At 37.4% G+C, this 19,303-nt stretch overlaps 4 protein-coding genes across 9 annotated transcripts in view; 2 read left to right on the forward strand and 2 right to left on the reverse strand.

Moving 5' to 3' along the window:
* The first annotated feature begins 908 nt into the window (after positions 1-908).
* Nep5 (Neprilysin 5) lies at positions 909-7,645 on the forward strand. Its single transcript, XM_017150435.3, has 9 exons — positions 909-1,460; positions 3,489-3,666; positions 3,721-3,815; positions 3,963-4,536; positions 4,595-4,877; positions 4,944-5,775; positions 6,106-6,154; positions 6,342-6,540; positions 6,926-7,645. Exons 1-9 carry the CDS (start codon positions 1,349-1,351, stop codon positions 7,268-7,270), a joined length of 2,667 nt encoding a protein of 888 aa, XP_017005924.2. The 5' UTR covers positions 909-1,348; the 3' UTR covers positions 7,271-7,645.
* Positions 1,964-2,805, reverse strand: LOC108064155 (uncharacterized). Of its 2 annotated transcripts, XM_070217718.1 has the most exons (2): positions 2,550-2,805; positions 1,964-2,483 (listed from the first exon to the last, which is right to left on the reverse strand). In XM_070217718.1, the coding sequence occupies exons 1-2, from the start codon at positions 2,745-2,747 to the stop codon at positions 2,199-2,201; spliced, it is 483 nt and encodes a 160-aa protein (XP_070073819.1). In that variant the 5' UTR covers positions 2,748-2,805; the 3' UTR covers positions 1,964-2,198. The 2 variants fall into 2 exon arrangements, with proteins under 2 accessions (XP_070073819.1, XP_017007078.2); XM_017151589.3 differs by having other exon boundaries at positions 1,964-2,804.
* A 113-nt stretch (positions 7,646-7,758) lies between the features above and the next one.
* Positions 7,759-19,303, reverse strand: part of RYa-R (RYamide receptor) — a 39,076-nt gene continuing 27,531 nt past the window's right edge. The window contains exons 4-7 of one of the 2 annotated variants that reach the window (XM_017150553.3): positions 9,236-9,304; positions 8,556-8,863; positions 8,172-8,263; positions 7,759-7,883 (exon numbers count right to left, since the gene is read on the reverse strand). In XM_017150553.3, the coding sequence (XP_017006042.2) occupies positions 7,759-7,883; positions 8,172-8,263; positions 8,556-8,863; positions 9,236-9,304 (594 nt within the window). The remainder of the gene's footprint in view (positions 7,884-8,171; positions 8,264-8,555; positions 8,864-9,235; positions 9,305-19,303) is intronic. The other variant, XM_017150629.3, reaches the window with a different exon arrangement.
* LOC138913407 (uncharacterized) lies at positions 15,536-18,442 on the forward strand. 4 transcript variants are annotated; one of them, XM_070217090.1, is made up of 7 exons: positions 15,536-15,699; positions 15,759-15,883; positions 16,044-16,094; positions 16,168-16,263; positions 16,654-16,989; positions 17,065-17,221; positions 17,422-18,442. In XM_070217090.1, exons 1-7 carry the CDS (start codon positions 15,645-15,647, stop codon positions 17,913-17,915), a joined length of 1,314 nt encoding a protein of 437 aa, XP_070073191.1. In that variant the 5' UTR covers positions 15,536-15,644; the 3' UTR covers positions 17,916-18,442. The 4 variants fall into 4 exon arrangements, 3 of the variants coding, with proteins under 3 accessions (XP_070073191.1, XP_070073192.1, XP_070073190.1); XM_070217089.1 differs by having other exon boundaries at positions 15,539-15,699; positions 16,168-16,377; positions 17,422-18,440; XM_070217091.1 differs by lacking the exon at positions 16,168-16,263 and having other exon boundaries at positions 15,537-15,699.

A 19,303-nucleotide genomic window follows, 5' to 3' on the forward strand; every position in this document is an offset into this window, starting at 1 on the left:
TAATGTACTTTTTCCTTTTTTTTCCTTACGCCCCTGGCTCCGGGGTCCGCGGATTGTGGTCACTTGGCGTCCCTTCGTGTTCGGTTCTGATTCACTATGAAAACAGATAGAACTTTTTAATCGAAGACTGCTTACCTTGGAATTGACGGGCATTTGTCATAAAGTAAGTGAAGAACTTGTGTTTAATAAAGAATTTCACATTTAATGTGACTCAACTGGTACTTAGATAGATTCCACGTTCTGCTACATCATTTAATGAAAGGTTTGTAAGAATACTAGTCAGATTCCACACGACAAAGGTGCACAAAATAAATACTTTTAGTACATAAACACAGTCGTAATTTCCCACATCTGTATAAAAGTTATGCCTGCATTTTTTATTTCATTAACTTTTTTTTGCTAGTTTAAGAGAAATGCTATTTAAAATTTTTAAATTCAAATTTTTAAAATGGTTTTTTTTTAAACTCTGTATTTTTAACTGCCATTTAAGTCAACTAAGAAAATAAATCTAGAAAAATTATTACTATAGTAAAATCGTGTCATGACTTTTTATTACAAACTTCGCTAGCACACTTTTTGATTGCTATACGATTTTGTAGAACCAATCGACCCGAACCCCAAGAGATACGATGAAACATACAACAATATGGACAACATGCAGGACAGTCAGACAGTGTCGGCGTTTTTCGGAGGGAATGGAATTGGGCGAGTGGGTCGCAGTCGCTGCTATGGTGGCTCGTAATTGCCGCAGCACATTTGCATGGCCGAAGGAGTTAATGGGGGTTGCCTGATTTGTTTTGTTGGTAGTATTATTGCTATTGCCAGCTATTCTGGCTGGCATATTGTTGTTATTCGGTTGCTGGCGCAGGTATATCGGGGTGCCATATAAATACGTTCTGTTGACGACGCCCGGGCTCCAATACGCCGGTAGTCGCTGCTTCAGACCAGTCGCAACTCACCCGCTGCACTGGCTCCACTTCGAGTCGATTTTTCCAGAGTTCTCCAGCTTTCGTTTTTGGCCCCTCACATAATGCCAAATTATGCAACTGCCGCCTGCTGTTGGCAGTAGGAGAAAAACAAAAAATAATAAAGTATTCCGTGTAATGAGCAAGCGATAAACTGTTTAACCGTTCCCCCTTTGGACCCAAAACTGTTCCCTGCGTCAGTCAGCAACATGTGGGCGCTGTGACGTGCATTCGGATGAGGCCTATACCCCAGTGACAGAACCAGCTCATTGTTATGCCCTGGAGTGCCTAGGAAAATCACCAGTACTTTGCGTAAAACTAGCAGAAAAATCACACGGAATATGCATTAATCTTCGGGGACTTTACTCAAATCGACTCATGCGATGGCAATGGAGGATCGCAATCGTATATGGACCACCGGCAACATTAATCATGGCTTCTTTGGGGATAATCTGCAGCAGCAGCCACTGCCACTTCAGAGATTGCAGACACCGGGTGAGTGGAAATTATAAATCAGAAGAAATTTTGATGTCATATACAAAAATAACAAACGGAAAATTCCATAGTTTATTGAGAAATTATTTTGACTGATTACTTAAATACAAAATTTTCAATTCATAGAATTGATATGTATATATTTTTTATATTGTCAGGTCTAACATAATTAAAATGCATTTCCGTCTTTTTAATTGCGAAAGAAAATTTCTCTGGGAATTCAAGCATAAGGCATGAGTTACCTTGAATATTTTTTTAATTATACCAAAGGTAGTAGTAATTGCAAAACCTTCAGTATTTTCCGACATTAAATTCCCAATGACAACAAGTTATATATATATAAATATAAAATCAAGACTTGTTTAAGACAAAACTGCTTTCAAATATGAATTCTAACTGCAGTTTTCAAAGAACGCAAATTAGCAAAATGTGCATTGAAGTTTTGGTTTTAATATATACATTTACCTGAAAATCTGTTTTAGGCTACATAAGTAAGCTTACAATTTCAACGTTTTAGTTCTTTATTGCATTGTAAGATGCATTCGTAATTGAATGAGTCATGTTCACGTACTTATTGGGTGTTCATATTAATATCTGGTATAATAAGGCAATTTGTGGTACCTGAATCCGGCCAATACACCATTTAAGTCGCTAACCGCAAAACCTCGAAGATCCGTATGGAATCGAACCGAGAAAGTTACTGGGCAGTTTTACAATGTGTGACGTGTTCTTTTTAATCTACCGGAACAAGCCATCGTAAAACGATCCGAAACTTTTATTTCTTAATGTGGTTAGCCATTTCAAGGCCCATTTCGGAGTTCCAATCATGGCGATTTCCTTATTTTCTCCCTCGTCTTTGGGTCGAAGGGTGATATTGTCCTCGTCATTGTCGTCATTCCCGGAAAAACCAATGCTGTTATCGTCCTTTTCTTCTGGCTCCACAGCATTTTCATTATCATTTTCGGGGAGCAAAGTCCCAGAAGCTCTTTTTGGTTTCCGGATCCTATTTTGCCTCACTGCAACCTTTTGGTTTTTCCGTTTAGCCATTTTTCTGAACGCCACAATACGATCATGCATAATGAAACCCACCACCATTAGAGCCACCACCATGAAAACCAAACAGTCAAGAACGCCCGACAGCATTTTGTAAGGTCTAGCGATCCTTTCCTCGAATGTGGCTGCCTCCTTGAAGATCTCGATGGTATTGTACACATCGTCAGCCATGCCAAAGATATTGGCCTCGATTTCGGAGGTATTGAATATCATTACGAATAAAGAACGAAACATTTTATGGTTTAAGGTTTTTGTAAAGTTTTTGAATTTAGTACATTTGACAAAAAAGTGCAAGCTAAATATACAATTTCTTTAAAGATATATTAACTATAAATATAAATATACAATTAATGTAAAATATTATAAAAATTCCCTTAATGATTTGAAAGAAGTAAATAACTGAAATTAGATGTTTGCCCAAAAAAGTTCTTACTGTCCGTATTTCGCATGCAAATTTGAGATCACGTCGTGCGGTTTAATGGGCTTTGATTTTTTAAAATGGGTTAAACTGCTGCCGGACACGCGAAATGTTTTGGGGCCATTGAACCGGACGTTGTCACCAGTTTCTAACGCTCGTTGTCTGTGGCTATTTAAATATATGGCCAATGGCCATGCAGTTCCGCATTCGCAGGACGTTTCCAGTCCAGTGACAGGTGTATGCATTAGCCAGGCGATTAGGGACACCCAGTGGAATGGGGTCTCACTTGTCCAATGACGACAGAGACAGGGACAGCGAATTGCGCCAGATCAAGATAAGATGGTATGCACGAACAACGATGAATTGCGGTGGGTGGGTGGTGGTGGTGTTGTTGGCGAGACAAACAAAATTGACAACATTTGACTAATTAGTGTTAATAAAACGTGTTCCTCTGTCTCTATTTCGATTGAAATCCATTTCTCAAATGCCCGGCCAGAGGCCAATTAGTACCCAGTCTTTTGGCGTTGTAGTCAAAGATGGTTAAAAACCAATTACAGGTAACCTCAGCCTTCTTTCGGCACCGATTCGAGCCAATGGCAGTGGCCATGGAAATGGTAACGCCACTGCCAATGGAAATGGACATGGAAATGGTCAGAGTTCGGCGACGGAGAGTGCAAATGGAAAACAGCTGCCCTACGAGCCCATCTCCCCCAATCTAATTGGCATTCAATCCAAGTGAGCACCATTAATGTTCCTATTGTCTTACGTTCTAAGGATCGGTTATTTCAGGTTTCGTCGGAGTTACTACCACAAAGTGGTTCTAGGTGGACTCTTGGCTCTGGTAATCATTCTGCTGATAGCAATCATAGTCGTAAGCGTAGGCCGTGAGTACCCAAATATAAAATCATATTTTCTTCTAGGTATTTAAATTATTATAATTTAATTTATAATTTAATTATATTATTCTTCATCCCAAAAATTATTGCTTTATAGATATAGAATGTTAAACTTACTTTTTCTCTATATTCCAGTTAAGAAAACCAGCTCGATTTGCCGGAGCAAGGAGTGCATCCGCACAGCGGCCAGCCTCATATATGCGATGGACGAGCAGACTGATCCCTGCGAGGACTTCTACCAATTCACCTGCGGCAGGTGGGCCAACGAGCATCCGCGACCGGATTCGGTGACCTCGAACGATTGGTTCCGGGAGCGACAGGCGCACATAATGCGGGTGGTGCGTGAGTTTCTCCGCTCGAATATCACCAAAACGGAACCGGAAGCGGTCGGCAAGGCGAAGACAATGTATAGAGCCTGTATGGATACGAAGTTACTAGACACGCGGGATCTGGAGCCCCTAGTTGGTTACCTACTCCGCTTCGGGTTGCCCATCCTGCCCTCCGCCTTAAATCTCACCCTGGGGAGTGGTTCCAAATATTCCGCGGAGGCATCTAACATCAGCTACAATTGGCTGCAGTCCATTGTGGCCATCAAACAACATCTGAGTATGGACCTAATCATAGGATTCGATGTATTTCCGGATCCCTTTAATCGCACCATCAATCGCATTGCTTTGGGAACTCCAGAGACTGACTCGGCATTTCCTTTGTGAGTGGACTGTGAATTAAATATCTTTTAAGCTAAGTTATATCTGATTTTTTTTTAGCAACAACGATGACTCGCACAAGTTGCTGCGTAAGATTCATAGGAAAACCATTTTCATGCAAAACAGCGACGATGAGGACGACAGTGAGGAGGATCGGGAAAGCGAGGAGGAGGAGGCAGCCAAGCAAACGAGCACGGGAATGTCGGCCTATCTCCACTACGTTCGAAAAGTCATCGAAAAGTATCTGCTATATGTGGATCCGAATGTAAACCAGGATGAGGCCACTCTGGGCATCACCGAGTTGGTGAAACAGGGCGTTAAGGTAGCCAGAAAGGTGCATCAGGTGGGTATAAAAATATCTAATATTGTCTTTAAAAATTGTAATTTAATGTAATTTAAATATTCCCAGTTGAAAGAGGATGCTGAAAACATGACCAAGCCATCGAAAAACCCGGCAGATGACATTATCTACATTTCCCTGACGGATCTGCAGAATCAAACTGATAAAAATATTGCCCCCAAGACGCTGCCCATTTGGGTTCGCTATATGGAACTGATCCTAAAGGGAACCCGTCATGCGGCTAACACCCAAATGACTCGGAATTTGACCATAATAACCAGTCAGGCGGATATAATGTATCTCCAAAATGTGGTGGAGTATCTGGAGGAGACGCCAGCCTCCCATATCGAATCCTATCTTTTTCTGAGTACCATCGAGGAGCTGGTGCTGCACACGTCGAGTTCGATGCGGTTGCTCCATTCGGAATACATGAGGGTGGCCATTGGAACGGAGGGCAGCACACCGAGATCCTTGTACTGCGCCAATGGAGTGAATAGTCTGTTTGGAATGGCAGTGAGTTATGTCCTGGCGGATGAGGAATTCACCAGGGATAAGTTGCCCAAAGTTGAGCGGATGCTAAGCGATATACGACGATCCTTTGATCGCCTGGTGAAGTCCACTTCATGGATGGATGCTGCCACCAAGAGAAAGACCATCCAAAAATCTGCCGAGATGAAGAGCTTCATTGGTTATCCCTCTTGGCTGCGAAATGCCACCGTCTTGAATAAGTATTACGAGGGTGCGGAGGTGAATGTGAGCACCCACCTGGAGAACCTCATGGACTTTGTCCATTGGCAGATGCTGGACAAACTGAACGAAATGGATAAGCCAGAGCCCATTGGCTGGGCGACTTCGCCTTCGAATGTGAATGCCTTTCACACATTTCAATCGAATGCAATCAGTAAGTGCACTTTGAGAAAAATCAGAATAATGTTTAAAAAATTTGTAAATGTAAAATACTTTTATTCAATATTTTTTTTTTATTTAAACGATTAGTTAACATTTTGTGAAGATTTATGTTTAAAATTGTTTCAAAACCATAGTTGTTTTTCTTAATTTTCCAAAGAACATTTTAAAGTCCATCCATTTCTTTCATAGTTTTTAAATTGTGTTTGAAATTCAATACTCTGATTGGGAATTTAACGTCCTACTAAACTTAATTGTGATTTTTATGAGAATAGACAACATTTACGTGTGGAGTCCCTAATCCCGACACTATCTTCTTTTGCAGCTGTGCCCATTGCCATATTGCAATACCCTTTTTACGACCTTGGTCTAGAGTAAGTCCGTCCAGGAACACCGCACTGAATACTGAGTACCGAGTACCGAGCACTGAACACTGAGCACACAGATAGCCGGGCAAACAGAGTCCCAGTCACGTTTCCCGCACCCGCAACCATGCACCTTGCACTAATCCCTTCCCGGAATGGCCCTAACCCCACTATGTTGGTCTGTGTTCCCTGGCAGGGCGCTCAATTATGGCTCAATTGGCACCATCCTGGGCCACGAACTCACCCACGGATTCGACGACAGCGGCAGGCGATTCGATCGGGCAGGGAACATGGTCGAGTGGTGGTCCAACAAGACCATCGACGAGTATGTCAATCGCACCGAATGCTTTGTGGAGCAGTACAGTCGCTACCACCTGGCGGACATTGATGAATATGTGAGTACTGCGAAAAAGTGGAGCATATATAAGTACATTAGAATCTGCGTACAAAATTTAAGGACTTACACACTTTAGTTTTACCTCTGCAACTCGAAATTCATTACATTATATAAATATATTCCTCCAAAACATTTTTATAAATTGAAATTTTTACTGTTGACACTTGTTGAAACTTAAATCGAATAAAAAAGTATTTTTTTAGCTTTAAACATTTTTTGACCGTAAAATATTTGTTTTTTAGCTTAGTTCTCTTAGAAATGTTATAAATTTAAAATACTTTATATTATTTATTTTCAATAATTTGTATTAATTTTTCTGTATTGTATTTTGTATTTTTATTGAGTTTACAATTTTTTAAATATTTACCATTATTTCCTTTAAGATTGATGGCGAATTGACGCTGGGCGAGAATATCGCTGATAATGGGGGAATGCGAGAGGCCTTTTACGCATACCGCCTCTATGTGAAGGAAGTGGGTCGCGAGAAGTCCAAATTGCCGGGATTGGAGCACTATTCCCACGAGCAGCTCTTCTTCATATCATTTGGAAATCTGTGGTGCGAGACCTACACGCCGGCAGCATCGCGATACGCCCTCAGTGATTCCCATTGTCCAGGACAAATGCGTTTGAGAGGAGTTCTTTCGAACTCTGAAGAATTCGCCAGGACCTTTAAGTGCGCCCGAGGATCCCCAATGAATCCCAACCAGCCCAAGTGCCGCATTTGGTAATGGATATTTGTATGTGCTCAACAAACAAGCAATTGAAAACAGGAACAGTCAAGTGATTTTTCTACCCATTTGTACTTAAGTTAGCCATAGATTTAGATCAATTATACAGGTGTCTTTTGCACGTTTTCGGATGGTGGTGCAATAAATATAAATGGTAAACGCTTCTCGATCGAAACCCCTCCGAGCTCACAGCTCAATTGTAGGCTACTTTTTAAGTGTAAAAGTAAAAAAATTCAAATTACCATGGCATAATTCTGGGCTTTATTTAAACTTACTTTGTACGATCAAAACATTTGCATGTGAATATATTTGTATATACTTTCAATTGATTACCTTTAATATACATTCAGTAAAATTACATTGAGTTGACACTTACAATACAGGTAAAACACGCCGACTTTCACACACTCACACATATACACTCAGCAGACTTGGGTGTCTGTGGGAGATTCGATCTTTGGTTGATTCTGTTTTTGTTGTTATTGCACTCAGAACTCAGTGCACTTTCCGTTCGCATTAATTTCACCTGAGCTTCCCGCTCGCCGGACAGGTGATTCACTTTTTGCCGAGGCAGCTACCGCAACGCTGACGTCTCGGCACATGAAAATTGGTTCTAATTTAAAGTGAAAAATAATGGAAATAAAAAGGAAGATCAGAGGTAAGTATATATATTAAGAGACAATTACAAGATACAAGAATGCTTAAAATTCCGTTGCAATGGACTGGTTTTATAATTTGGGTTATACGTTTTAAATTATCAAAATTAAAAGGCAAATTTAAAAATATATTTGTAAAGCAGATGTAATGAGAATTACTTTAAAGTGAAATCCTGTTTCATATCTTAAATATCCATTCCCTCTTCAGTCATACGAATCTGACCTATATAGGTTTCTCCACTTACCACTTGCATAGAATTCGCTCGTGGCTTTCGACGGGTGCTTATGTACGTGGTGGACGTGTTCATACGATTGAGGTGGAATGCTGTGGCCGTTCCTTCAGTTCCACCGGTGGTGCGTGAAAACAAGAACAAGAAAATGTTAGAAAAGTTTTCAAGAACTAATGCGAATTAACAGGAAAATGCTGTCGGTGCAATTCATGCGGTAAAGTGTCTGCGTGCTTACTGAACTGGCATGCAATGCTATGAAAGAGAAACGAAACTACAATTACTAAGGAGTACGAATACTAGACTCCAGATCCAGGAGCAACAGGCCTCCTTCTACACACTCAGAGATCGAAAATCGAAACATTACGGATAACGGATATACTAAATGGAGAGGGGTAGCACCTAATGCGTATCTTAGGTTTCCTGACTAGGGCATCGCCGACTTGGCGATGGTACTTGATGTTAGGCATCTCACCGGTAGCTTCGTAGCTGCGTTCGCCGCCGCTGCGCAAATAGCGGTTCAGGCAGCAGCAGCGACGCAGGCCCGGCACACGGTGCATTATCTGCAGGAATCCGCCCCTGAAGCGGGCGTTCATGTAGCAGTAGATGATCGGGTTGTAGCAGCTGTGCGACATGGCCAGCCAGTGGAACGCGAACCACACGTACGGCAGTGGCACCCAATGGGCGAATTCCTCGTCGTTCAGCAAAAGCTAAGGGAAATAAATAGAGGTCAGTTTAGAAAAACACAAAGAAAAACATAAATATACAACGATTTAGGTACAAAGCCAAATTAAAATATTTTTTAAAGACTTTCATAAAGACCATTAAACATTTTTTTCTTTTGTATAAAATTCTATATTTTTATTAACGATTTCGGATTTTTAAAGTTTTATTTAGAATTAGTCTCCCTGTTGGAATTGCTTTCTACCTTTTTTTTATATATTTGTTTTATTTTATACTTAATAATTTATTTGTATTATATTTAGACCAAACTTAAACATTTTAAGCTGTAATTTAAATAAAAAAATTCTAATTATACAGAAAACGTATCATTACAGACTCATAAAATCTTTTTAACCCACCTGCAAAATATTGAAGGGCAGCCAGCAGCTGGTAAACACAATCACAACCGTAAGCATCATCTTAATCATCTGCAAAGGAAAGAGAAGAGAATGGATGCTTGATTAAGGACACTAAAACTCAGATTCTATTTATAGGACTGCGGTCGTGCACCTAGGGAAAAATTCCTTAGCCTTAAGTTTCACTTTACGACCTTGACCGCCCACGCATGTGGCGAAATTTCTTCGTATCGCAGACCGTCGGGCCGTAAAAGTACCAAACATTAAACTGGGCCAACGAGTTCAAGTTTATTTATATCAGGAGGCAATGACTTGCTTTTATGGCCTCTTCTAACTAATTTTTATCTTCATCTTTAAGTCTGAGTACTGTGGTTCTCTTGGATGCTGGGCAAGTAATTATGAACTGGGACCAAAATAAGTCTATGATATTGGCCTACTTTTAGGCTGCGCAGTAAATGTTTAACATTTCCCCTTTCTCAACAGAAAAATGGAAAAGTTTACTTTTCTTTACTTACACGCGAGGTGCCTATAAAATTTTCTCACCTCACCGTTTGGAAATATTTTTTTTATTTCCGTTGGCATTTGACACGTAAAGGTTAAGCGGAAAATCCATAAGTTAAGTTTTCCTATTTTTCCTGCTTAGTTACTTATATAATTTCACTAAGTGATTCGCAGGGCTTTAATATCGCAAGGGCTATAAAAAGTTGCCCAATTCCGGTGAGTTTGGATTGCTTTTTTTTGGCCAGAAGATACAATCGACCTGGGTCAGAATGGCGAATATGACGGCATAGTTTACTTTAACGATGAACTCGGTGGCCACGTCTCTTCAACGTGACCACCTGAAAAAATAATAGACATAAAGGTTTACGGCCTAAAACAAAGCCACGATAAAGATGTTAAGCTCAGTTTACACATCTCAAGTCCTACACTCAAGAAATATAAATAAATATCTTGCAAAAAAAATAATTTAAATACACATATTTAGTAAGTTAATAAAAATATTTTCAAAAGGTCAAAAGAAAAACTTAATTTATTTTTAAAAATGTTAAAAATTAACACAATTATCTTTAAGGAAAATTTGAAAATATTTTTTAGTGTGTAGAAGAATTGATATCATCTTCAAAGTCCATTTACCAGCCAGACAGATGAAATCCAGCAGTCGATGATGCAAAGGGGCAATAAGCTGCCAATAAACGAAGCATATGAGAAATCAGAATTGAATTCTATAGACAAACGGACGATCAGGTTTATAAATTGAATCATATTTGCATGCAAATATAATGGCATAATCGCGGGGAATCTTGCTCAATGGCGGGAGTTTATGAATAGATTCGATGGCCGTTGGGATGCGAAAATCTGTTTGTCGACTATTTTCCGAAGTCAGCTGGGTGCATCTGGCGACAGTTCTCCGTTTGGCAAGCTGGCAATTGCTTTTTATGAACTCGCCAAGTCGTTTTATTGGCCGCCTTGGTTGCTCGTCGGTGGTTCTTCCATTTCAGCTGCAGTTTCCAGTTCCCGTTCCAGTTGCCAGTTACTGGGCAAAGTTAACGAGTGCTCGACGGGGCCATTTGATTCGTTTTAATGCCTCGTTAGTTGGCCGTCCAGCCGGGGAGTGTTAACAATGTCAACATTAAGTATACGCCGCGTTGTGCGTTGTGTCAAAGCATCAACACGAGGAGCAAACAGAGTGAAGGCAAGCAAGCTCGTAATGAATGTTTATACAAATATGTGCATGGTGTCTGTTTTTTTTTTGCTGTTCCCCTGACTTCTGGACACGAGTCTCCGCCATCGGTGACCTTTGGCCCGAGCATGTGTCCGCCGACTGATGAACTTTGCCCCAACTTTCCCCACGCCCACACACGAAAAAAATATATAACCAAATTAAAAATTTAATTTGGCAAATATTTTAATAAGAAGTTAAAACTTTACGGTCTACACCTTTAAATTTAATTAAATGTTGTGTGAGGTGCAAAATGTTATGGGTTATTTCAAAAGTTAGTAGTAGTAGTAGTTAGATGAAACAAAATATTGAAAAACTTTAAGGACAAAGCAAATAATTTTGTATATAATTGGAACACAAAATGTGCATAAGTTTGAAAAAAATAATAATATTAAAATAATAATTTAAATTAAGTTTTGTTCTTTTTTTAATGTTTGTAAATTTGCTATTTATTTTTGGAACATAAAATATTTAAAATTTACGTATTTAAATATATATTTATACGTTACCAAAAATATTAAAAATACCAAAAATGGTATTTCTTATTGTGTAGGGGACTTATCCTTATATTTTCACAGTGCATTTGGCGATTGTGGGTGAAAAATGCAACATCATCTGTCGTTAAGAGGAGTCGTGGTGCCTCGGTGCCAAATGAAGTGTCGACTCTCTTACCATATGTCATATATACATGTGTGCCGGATAGAGTTTCTTTGCCCGCGGCTCTAGTTTCATCTTTATTTTGGCAGTTTGTTTTGGCCACCTCCGTTGTGACAGTTCCACGACTTAATTGCCGGCTGCGGAGGCTGCCGGTATTAGCTGCAATCACATGGCACTTGGTTTTTTTTTCGGTGATTTGTTTTGGTTTTGAACCGGTTGGCGGTTATGGCTGAGTTCGCCCATTAAAAAGCTAAAGCCGCGTCTGGGCTTACATAAAAAATGAGCTCATGTTCGAGGCTCAGTACATGGGTTTTGTAATTCATCAAAATAATTTCTGACTCACACCCACAAAATCCAAAGGAGGGGCGGCATTAGGAACTGGGCCATCAAAGTCTTAGACTGACAAATGAGCTTGGATCCGCTCAGTCCGCTTCAATGAGGCCGAAAGTGAGGGCTCCGATTCGATTGAAATAGAAAGGCTGCTCCGTAATGAGGTGCAAAGCGTTCTCCATCCCAGTGCCTTTCCCCCAAGAAATAAACTAATTAAATTTCCCAACACGTCCGTTCAAGGCAAATGGCTCGTAGTTAAAGGACCAGCTCCTTGGCCTTTAGTTTGTTTAATTAATGGGGGAGGCGTCTGGCCAGTTGATTGCTTTTTAAGTGCAGGGAATTTGTTTTAATGGCGGAATTATCGACACCAGGAAGCTGATAAAGAATTTTGTACTAATGTTATGTTTTGTAGCTTACAAAATAATTATTAAAAAACTTTTACTATTATCTCATGCGTGTTTATTTTGCGTTTCCCCGGATTTATTTTATTTCCGTTACTTACTAAAGTTTTTCCCCAGTAATAAAAAGAGCACTTAAATAATCACACAAAAAAGGCGCGGTAATCGCATTAACAGGTTTGATTGCAGTTCGTTTGGGCGAGATCCGTAATTTTTATCATTTAGCTTAATGCCATTGAAAGCGAATGGTGAGTAAACAAACACACAGTTCGCAGAAAATTGAAAGCAAAATGTCATTCACAATTCGGCACACTGAAAGTCTTTCCTTTTTTTGCGTGGGAGTTGCAAACTGGTTATCTAAAAAAAGGCAAAAATAAATGGCTAATAACAGCGACTGGGAAACTGGATCAATCAGAGGGCCAAGCTCTGCAATTCCGAAGCTTACAACCATTTATCAATCCATTTCACTTATCGATTAGCTCGTGCCCCAAGTTATCTTGGCCAATTCCCGGTAATAACAACTGACCCCTGGGCACCCGCATGTCTTGGGGTCTCTGGTAATTGAACCCGCTTTTAATTGCCAAACAATTGCGAAAGTGCCAGGGAAAAAATAAGAGAAGCAAAACTGGTAATATTTTTGGTAATTTAAAAGCCACAGCCCGAAACTCACTTAAATTGTTATCCATGAAATGCCAAAAATCAAACGGTCATTAAACAATTCGCTCGGCGGTCAGCCAAACTAATCAGCAACTAATTTACACAGCAATTTATGGCAAAAGTTTGCGGTAAAATAAGTGTACTGTTGCTTTATAAAGTTTCGATTTACTTTTGAATTGAATTTGATTGAATTTTCTTAAGGCAAATTTAAAGTAAATTTTTATTAATCAAATAACAAGACTTTGAAATCCGTTTTAAGGATCTCCTTAGAATTAATCAGGGATAAATTTACTCTTCCCATAATTTAATAATTTAAAAATATTTTTAAATCGACCATGTCAAAGTGCTCTTCAAAATTAAAGCTCTATTTTTGCGATTTCCTAGGCTTGCAAACAGAAATGAAGTGAGTGAAATAACTAAATGACTACCACAAAGCATCGTAAAAATCCAAAAGTCATAAAAAATAATCAAATAAACTGAGAAAAGCGAAACACGAAAAGGGAGGAGTGCAAATGGACTTTTTGTTCGCTGCAATTAAGGGCTATGAATTTTATAGTCCTGAGAACAAAGCGTCGACGGACACTGACCGCCAAAAAGCTGAAGCAACCAGTTTCAAGGGAATTTTTCCTTTCAGAATTTGAGTGTTACATTTCCCCGAGCTTTTGAGTAAGCCATATTGGGCGATAAAAGCGAGTAAAGTTAAGGCCAAGAATGTTTTGACGGGTTTCTGACGGATACTCCACTTGGTGCTCTTCAAGTTTCTGCCTACGTGAGCCGACTTTTACTTTAACGACCTACATACATACATTATAATTAACTCAAACGCCCTCGTTGAGTAGAGGGGCGTGCCAGGAAGTGAGTGGCTAAGGAATACGCACAATTAATTAAAGCACCCAAAGTGTCATAAACCTTTCGCGGCTGTCAATTAAACGCGGAAAGCGCGGAAACCGAAAGTGCGACCCTTAAAACCGCCCAATTGCTGTCTCTTTTTTTTCGCCGTTGACCTCTCGGAAATGTGGCGGCTGCGATTTATTGTGGGCGTGACACTGGCGGGAAAAACACTCACGAAAAAAAGGAAAACAAGACGCCCACCGAGCAAAAAATAAAGGTCATAAAATTGTTCCGCTTATGCCACAGCATACATATATATTTGTCGTGGACAAGAGTAGTAAACAGGGGTCTTCGGTTATGATAAAAGAATTTACTCCTCGGTGTCCGCGACACGAATCCCTCCTTGTTTGCCTTGCGTTCCCCAACAAATTGAATTTTAAACATTTTTTTTTCCCCCATAAATTTCGTTTACTTCCTCTCCCCAAACATATATTTTTTGCTGACATTTATTTTGGTTATGTCGCCAGCTCATTCATTTTTATTAATATGATTTTTATTTTTTAGGGACTTAAATGTATAAGTGCTGTGAAAAGCTTTAAGATTATCTTTAAAATAAAGGTGCTTCACATTCAACATAATTTTTCCCATGGTAATATATAGATTATTCCGAATTCATTTGAGTTATATGCAAATGGTTTTACCAGATCCAAAAGCAGAAGTTTTAAAGTGCAGTGGGCAATAGCAGGTGAATAGCTGTGAAAAGAGATTTTCAAAAGGGTACACTCAAAATAAATTTAACCCTAAATTTTAGAAAATCGCCCTAAAAATTTCTTTTTTCTAAATACAAGAAAGTTATTTCTAAATCTAAGGAAATTTTTCTTAAGTCAAGAAAGTTTTCCTTAAATCCAGGAAGTTTTTCTAAAATGTAGAAAATGGTTACCATGAACTAAGATCACCCTAAAATCTAGGAAAAATACCCTTAAAATTAGAAATTATTTTCTGAAAAATAGAAAGGCAAACAAAAGAATGAAAAAATTTTGACAACACCTTTTCTAAAATTGAATACCCTAACCCTAAAATGATTCCTTCCCTAAAATATAGAAAAATTTCTTTCAAGAATAGAAAATGTTTCTAAAAAATATAACCGATTTCTAAAAAATAGAAATACTTTCTAATTTATAGGAGCACGTGTTAATTTTTAATATTAACGTGACGTGTTGCGTGAGTTAATTAGATTTTACCACAATTATATTGAAATTGTACAATATTACATTGAACATTGAAATGGTACAATATTACAATATTATAAAATTGTTGTGTGTAAACAAGTCATCGGGTCTTTTGCAGACACTGGCGCAATATTGCGCTGTATGTATTTGTGTCATTGCATGTATTTATGTGTGAGTGTGCACAAAACTTCGAAACGCTAGGGGCGGGGGTATCTTATCGTATCGTATCGATAGGACCCACGATACTTTGCCCAATTCGACAATATTTTAATTTAGGTATAAGAATATAACGTTTAATGATTACAGATGAATGGGACTATCAGGTATTTATAAATTTTGCTTACGATATGCTTAATGTTTCATTTATTTCATTGTTATTATTCGCACGCGATTTATGTGGAAGGCCAAACGTGAGGAAGAAAAATATCGATATTGCTACCCCTAACCTACGATAGCAAGTATCGTTGCGAACGCCGCGTCGACCATCTCTAATACTCATGAAACTTGGCGGCCGCATGTGTTACTTAAAAGTGTTCTATTAAAGTGTTACTAATCAGTAAATCTCAAGTGAATTTTGGCAAAAATAATAAATGGATACTTTGCTGAAAAGTTTAAAAGGAGAAGCGTTTGCTTCTATATTCTCGTGTAAGTATTTAAATTTAACCTAAAATACACACTTAGTGTTAATTAAAAACGCATGCTAGATCTGAAATTTGGCGAAGAAAGCTTAAAATCGTTAAGCTGGGAGCAATTCAGGATGGAAATTTCGAAGGAATTAGTAGGGCAAGCGGTAGTTTTTTTTAATGAGCTGCAAAATTGGAAACGCCATGTGAGTAAATATGTATGCATATGTATGAACCTACATACAGGTACATGTGTATGTACATGTGTGTGAAATGCGGCGAAGTGCAACATGGCGTGATTTACTATAAAAAGTCTCAGTTTTTCTATTTGGCTTATAATAAATTATTACATTTTGTTTAAAACAGAATAATTACCTCTCCGATCAGGGCAAAGCACCCGGCATTAATGGCAGTGAGGTAAGTTTGACTTGTTGATTACTTGACTATTTTGCCATTTGAGTAATTATAATATTATATGTATATATAACAGATTGATTTAGCAACTATTTTGGCAAACAGTAATCAAGCTGCAGCAGTAATAAATTACTTTAAAGAAACTGGTCGACTAACCAACGAATTTAGGAAGGTATTAAGTGGAATTATTGCTGAACATTTTGTTTACAACAATATTCAGACCAATCAAATTGTGTTAAATCAAATCGCTGATGAAATTCAAGAGCTTTTCGAATCTGAAATTAAGGTATTTCAAGTATTTATTTAAATACATAAATTCATTTTTAACCACTATACTATTATAACAATTATAATAATAATAATACCTTTATAATACTCTAACATTTTTAACAAAATCGCCATAAATCAAGTTTGAGTTTTATTTTTGATCACAAGAAATATAAAACTCAAAGAATAACAGTTACTTTAAAATAAACTAATTTTAACTAACTTTTAAAATAATAGTCATAACAGTTACTGTCTCTTTACTTAAAACCATAATTAATTTTAAATTTTTTGATAGGAAACATATTTTATTAAAAATTTCGGCAAGAAACCAGGAGGCCTTTTATACAGTAAGATCTACAACCTTAAAGCGAAGGCAAAGAAACAGTCTGCTGTTCAATTAAGCGGAACTTCAAACGACGAAAACACTTGCCCGAATCCAACTGATCTTAACGACGATAAGGTGATTACCTGTAAACAGTGGCTTATGTTCAATATAGAACCACGAAGAGAAGTTGATGAAAAGTGGGATCTTACATTTGAGTGGCGTCAAAGTTTTCTGTCTACGACTGCTACACTTAGCGCAATTCTTGAAGAATTTCCTATTCTTAAGCAGGCATTCGGACACGAGTTGGTAATTTTAAAATATATATTTTAAATGATTTAACTGTAATGACCTTATTTTAAACTAAAATTTTATTATTTTCAGATTGTCGCTGACTACCAAAAAATACATTCTAAGGACAGTGACACATTTGTTGCAAAATGGCAAGAATTTAAAAGTGTGGCTCTTTCACTATTTTTGTCGAAAATTAAAGAAGTCCAGAGTATAAATTTACTCAAAACATTCTCGAATCAGAGCGAAGGTAAGAAAACCAAAAACTAATTTCACTGTATTATAAAAATAACTACTTCTTTACCTCGACTTACCTTAACACTGTATTTTGAATATTATTGTAAATTTTCTATGTATAGAAAAAATACACAAACAAAATTTAGCTTAATATTTAAAAAAATCATATATATGTGTGTTTTATATTATCACTAAATTATATTTTGTTCACAGATACCAAGGACGCCGTACTCCTTCACGTCATTCACTCCGTCCTCATCCCAACTAAGAGGGGAAAACGCGGATCTTCAGGGAATTTGAAGTTAAAGTATACCATTCAGGACTCACGGGACCACTTTATCATCTTTAAAAGCAGCGTTGGAGAACTTCAATCACACCTTAAAGTTTTGACAGATGAGAATTATAAAATTAAGCAACCCTTGCAGCCCATAATTTGCTGCATTGGTTCAAGTCTATACAATTTTGAAAAATATTTCGTATACATATCCGGAATATTTTACGAATTGCCTAATATATTAAAAAGTGTAGAGATTTGCTTCAAAATATTTATTGTGCTCAATCTAAAATACCCAGATCCGTGCTGTCTCGTTTGGACATTTATTCAACAGCATTTCTTTGATTTGAATTTAAAATCTGACTTAAAAAACAGAATTCTTTCTGAGCTATTGAATGACTTAAAAAACACCTCCATCAGTAATTTAAGTTAAGATCTTCTTTTGTGAAAATGATTTCATGTAAAATTTGTTACTTACGCTTTGACACAGTTGATCTGTTTTTGTCGCATACAAAGGAAAATCACACTTTAGTTCCTATTCTAAGTTTAGGATATGTGTTATATTCCTATATACCAGATGAAATGTTCAAGGCTTATGAAATTCAAGAAATATTTAAAAGCAGTGCAGACAATATAATACATTTTTTAAGTCTCGAAGTCGAGTGCGAGTACTCTTCTCATCTTGGCAGCTTTAAAAAGGTTAAATATAAAGAGTTTAAAGTGATTCCCTTAAGTATGTGCAAATTTCCTCCAATTGAGTACCATTTTATTAATAATATATTTTACTTAAAACCAAAATGTTACTTTTGAAATGTATATCAACTAAGTAAAACATTTGATTAATAATATTCTTTACTTAAAACCAAAATGTATACAAACTATGTAAAAGATTTTATTAATAATATTTTTTACTTAAAACCCAAATGTTACTTATAAAATGTATACCAACAGAGTAAAACAAAAACATTTATAAATGAGTTATGAAGCTGTAAATATGTGTATATAGTTATTATATTTTTCAATAAAATATAAATGTGAAAAAAAAATATTTTAGAAATAAATTTCTAAAATTTAGAAAAATGTGTAATTAATTTTAGAAATATTTTTCTATATTTTGAAATGAATTTTATTTATTTTAGGGATGGTTGCCCTAGATTTTAGAAAACTATTTCTAAAATCGTGGAAGAAGCCATTTTATATAGAAATATTTTTCTATATTTAAGAAATACTTTCCTATGTTTTAGAAATGTTTTCCTATATTTTAGAAATATTTTCCTATATTTTAGAAAGTGGTTTCTAGTTTTTATGGCTTCTAGCCCTAGATTTTAGAAATATTTCGACAATATTTTTAGAAAATCCTTACCCTAAAATTTAGGGCGAGCTTGTCTTGAAGACAAAAATAGGGCGATTTCCTTGACTTTAGGGTTAATTTTATTTTGAGTGTATATGTACACCAATTTGCGACAATGTTGTGGCCTTGGGAACTTTTCAAATCAACTGCAGTGGGCGTTTTTGGCTTGTCTGTCTATGTTGGACTCATTGGCATTTTCACCACCTTCTACAGTCAACAGGCCTCTTTGTTCGGCCAATTTCCCACATGGAAAACCCTGTTTACGTCCTTTTTGGGCTACGGTTTGCCACTGTTTTGGCCAATTGGCCAGGAGGAAAACACGTTCGAATTTTTACGAGCCAGCTAGGAATTCTAGGGGCCAAAAGAAAGCTACACGTGCACCGACTGGTGCATCAATGAAATTGTTTCCCTCAATTTACGACCCCCAGAACTGACAAGGTCAAACAGAAGTAATTAGACATATTGAAGTA

Source organism: Drosophila takahashii, chromosome 3R, assembly GCF_030179915.1.
Source record: "Drosophila takahashii strain IR98-3 E-12201 chromosome 3R, DtakHiC1v2, whole genome shotgun sequence".
Lineage (NCBI taxonomy): Eukaryota > Metazoa > Arthropoda > Insecta > Diptera > Drosophilidae > Drosophila > Drosophila takahashii.

Excerpts from the sequence above, each read along its gene's own strand:
- Nep5 (XM_017150435.3), top strand. The coding sequence starts at position 1,349 with ATGGCAATGGAGGATCGCAATCGTATATGGACCACCGGCAACATTAAT. Across the intron at positions 3,667-3,720 it reads CTAATTGGCATTCAATCCAA|GTTTCGTCGGAGTTACTACC; the intron begins GTGAGCACCATT and ends CGGTTATTTCAG. Across the intron at positions 6,541-6,925 it reads TGGCGGACATTGATGAATAT|ATTGATGGCGAATTGACGCT; the intron begins GTGAGTACTGCG and ends ATTTCCTTTAAG.
- LOC108064155 (XM_017151589.3), bottom strand. The coding sequence starts at position 2,747 with ATGTTTCGTTCTTTATTCGTAATGATATTCAATACCTCCGAAATCGAG.
- LOC138913407 (XM_070217089.1), top strand. The coding sequence starts at position 15,645 with ATGGATACTTTGCTGAAAAGTTTAAAAGGAGAAGCGTTTGCTTCTATA. Across the intron at positions 16,990-17,064 it reads AGGCATTCGGACACGAGTTG|ATTGTCGCTGACTACCAAAA; the intron begins GTAATTTTAAAA and ends TATTATTTTCAG. Across the intron at positions 17,222-17,421 it reads ATTCTCGAATCAGAGCGAAG|ATACCAAGGACGCCGTACTC; the intron begins GTAAGAAAACCA and ends TTTTGTTCACAG.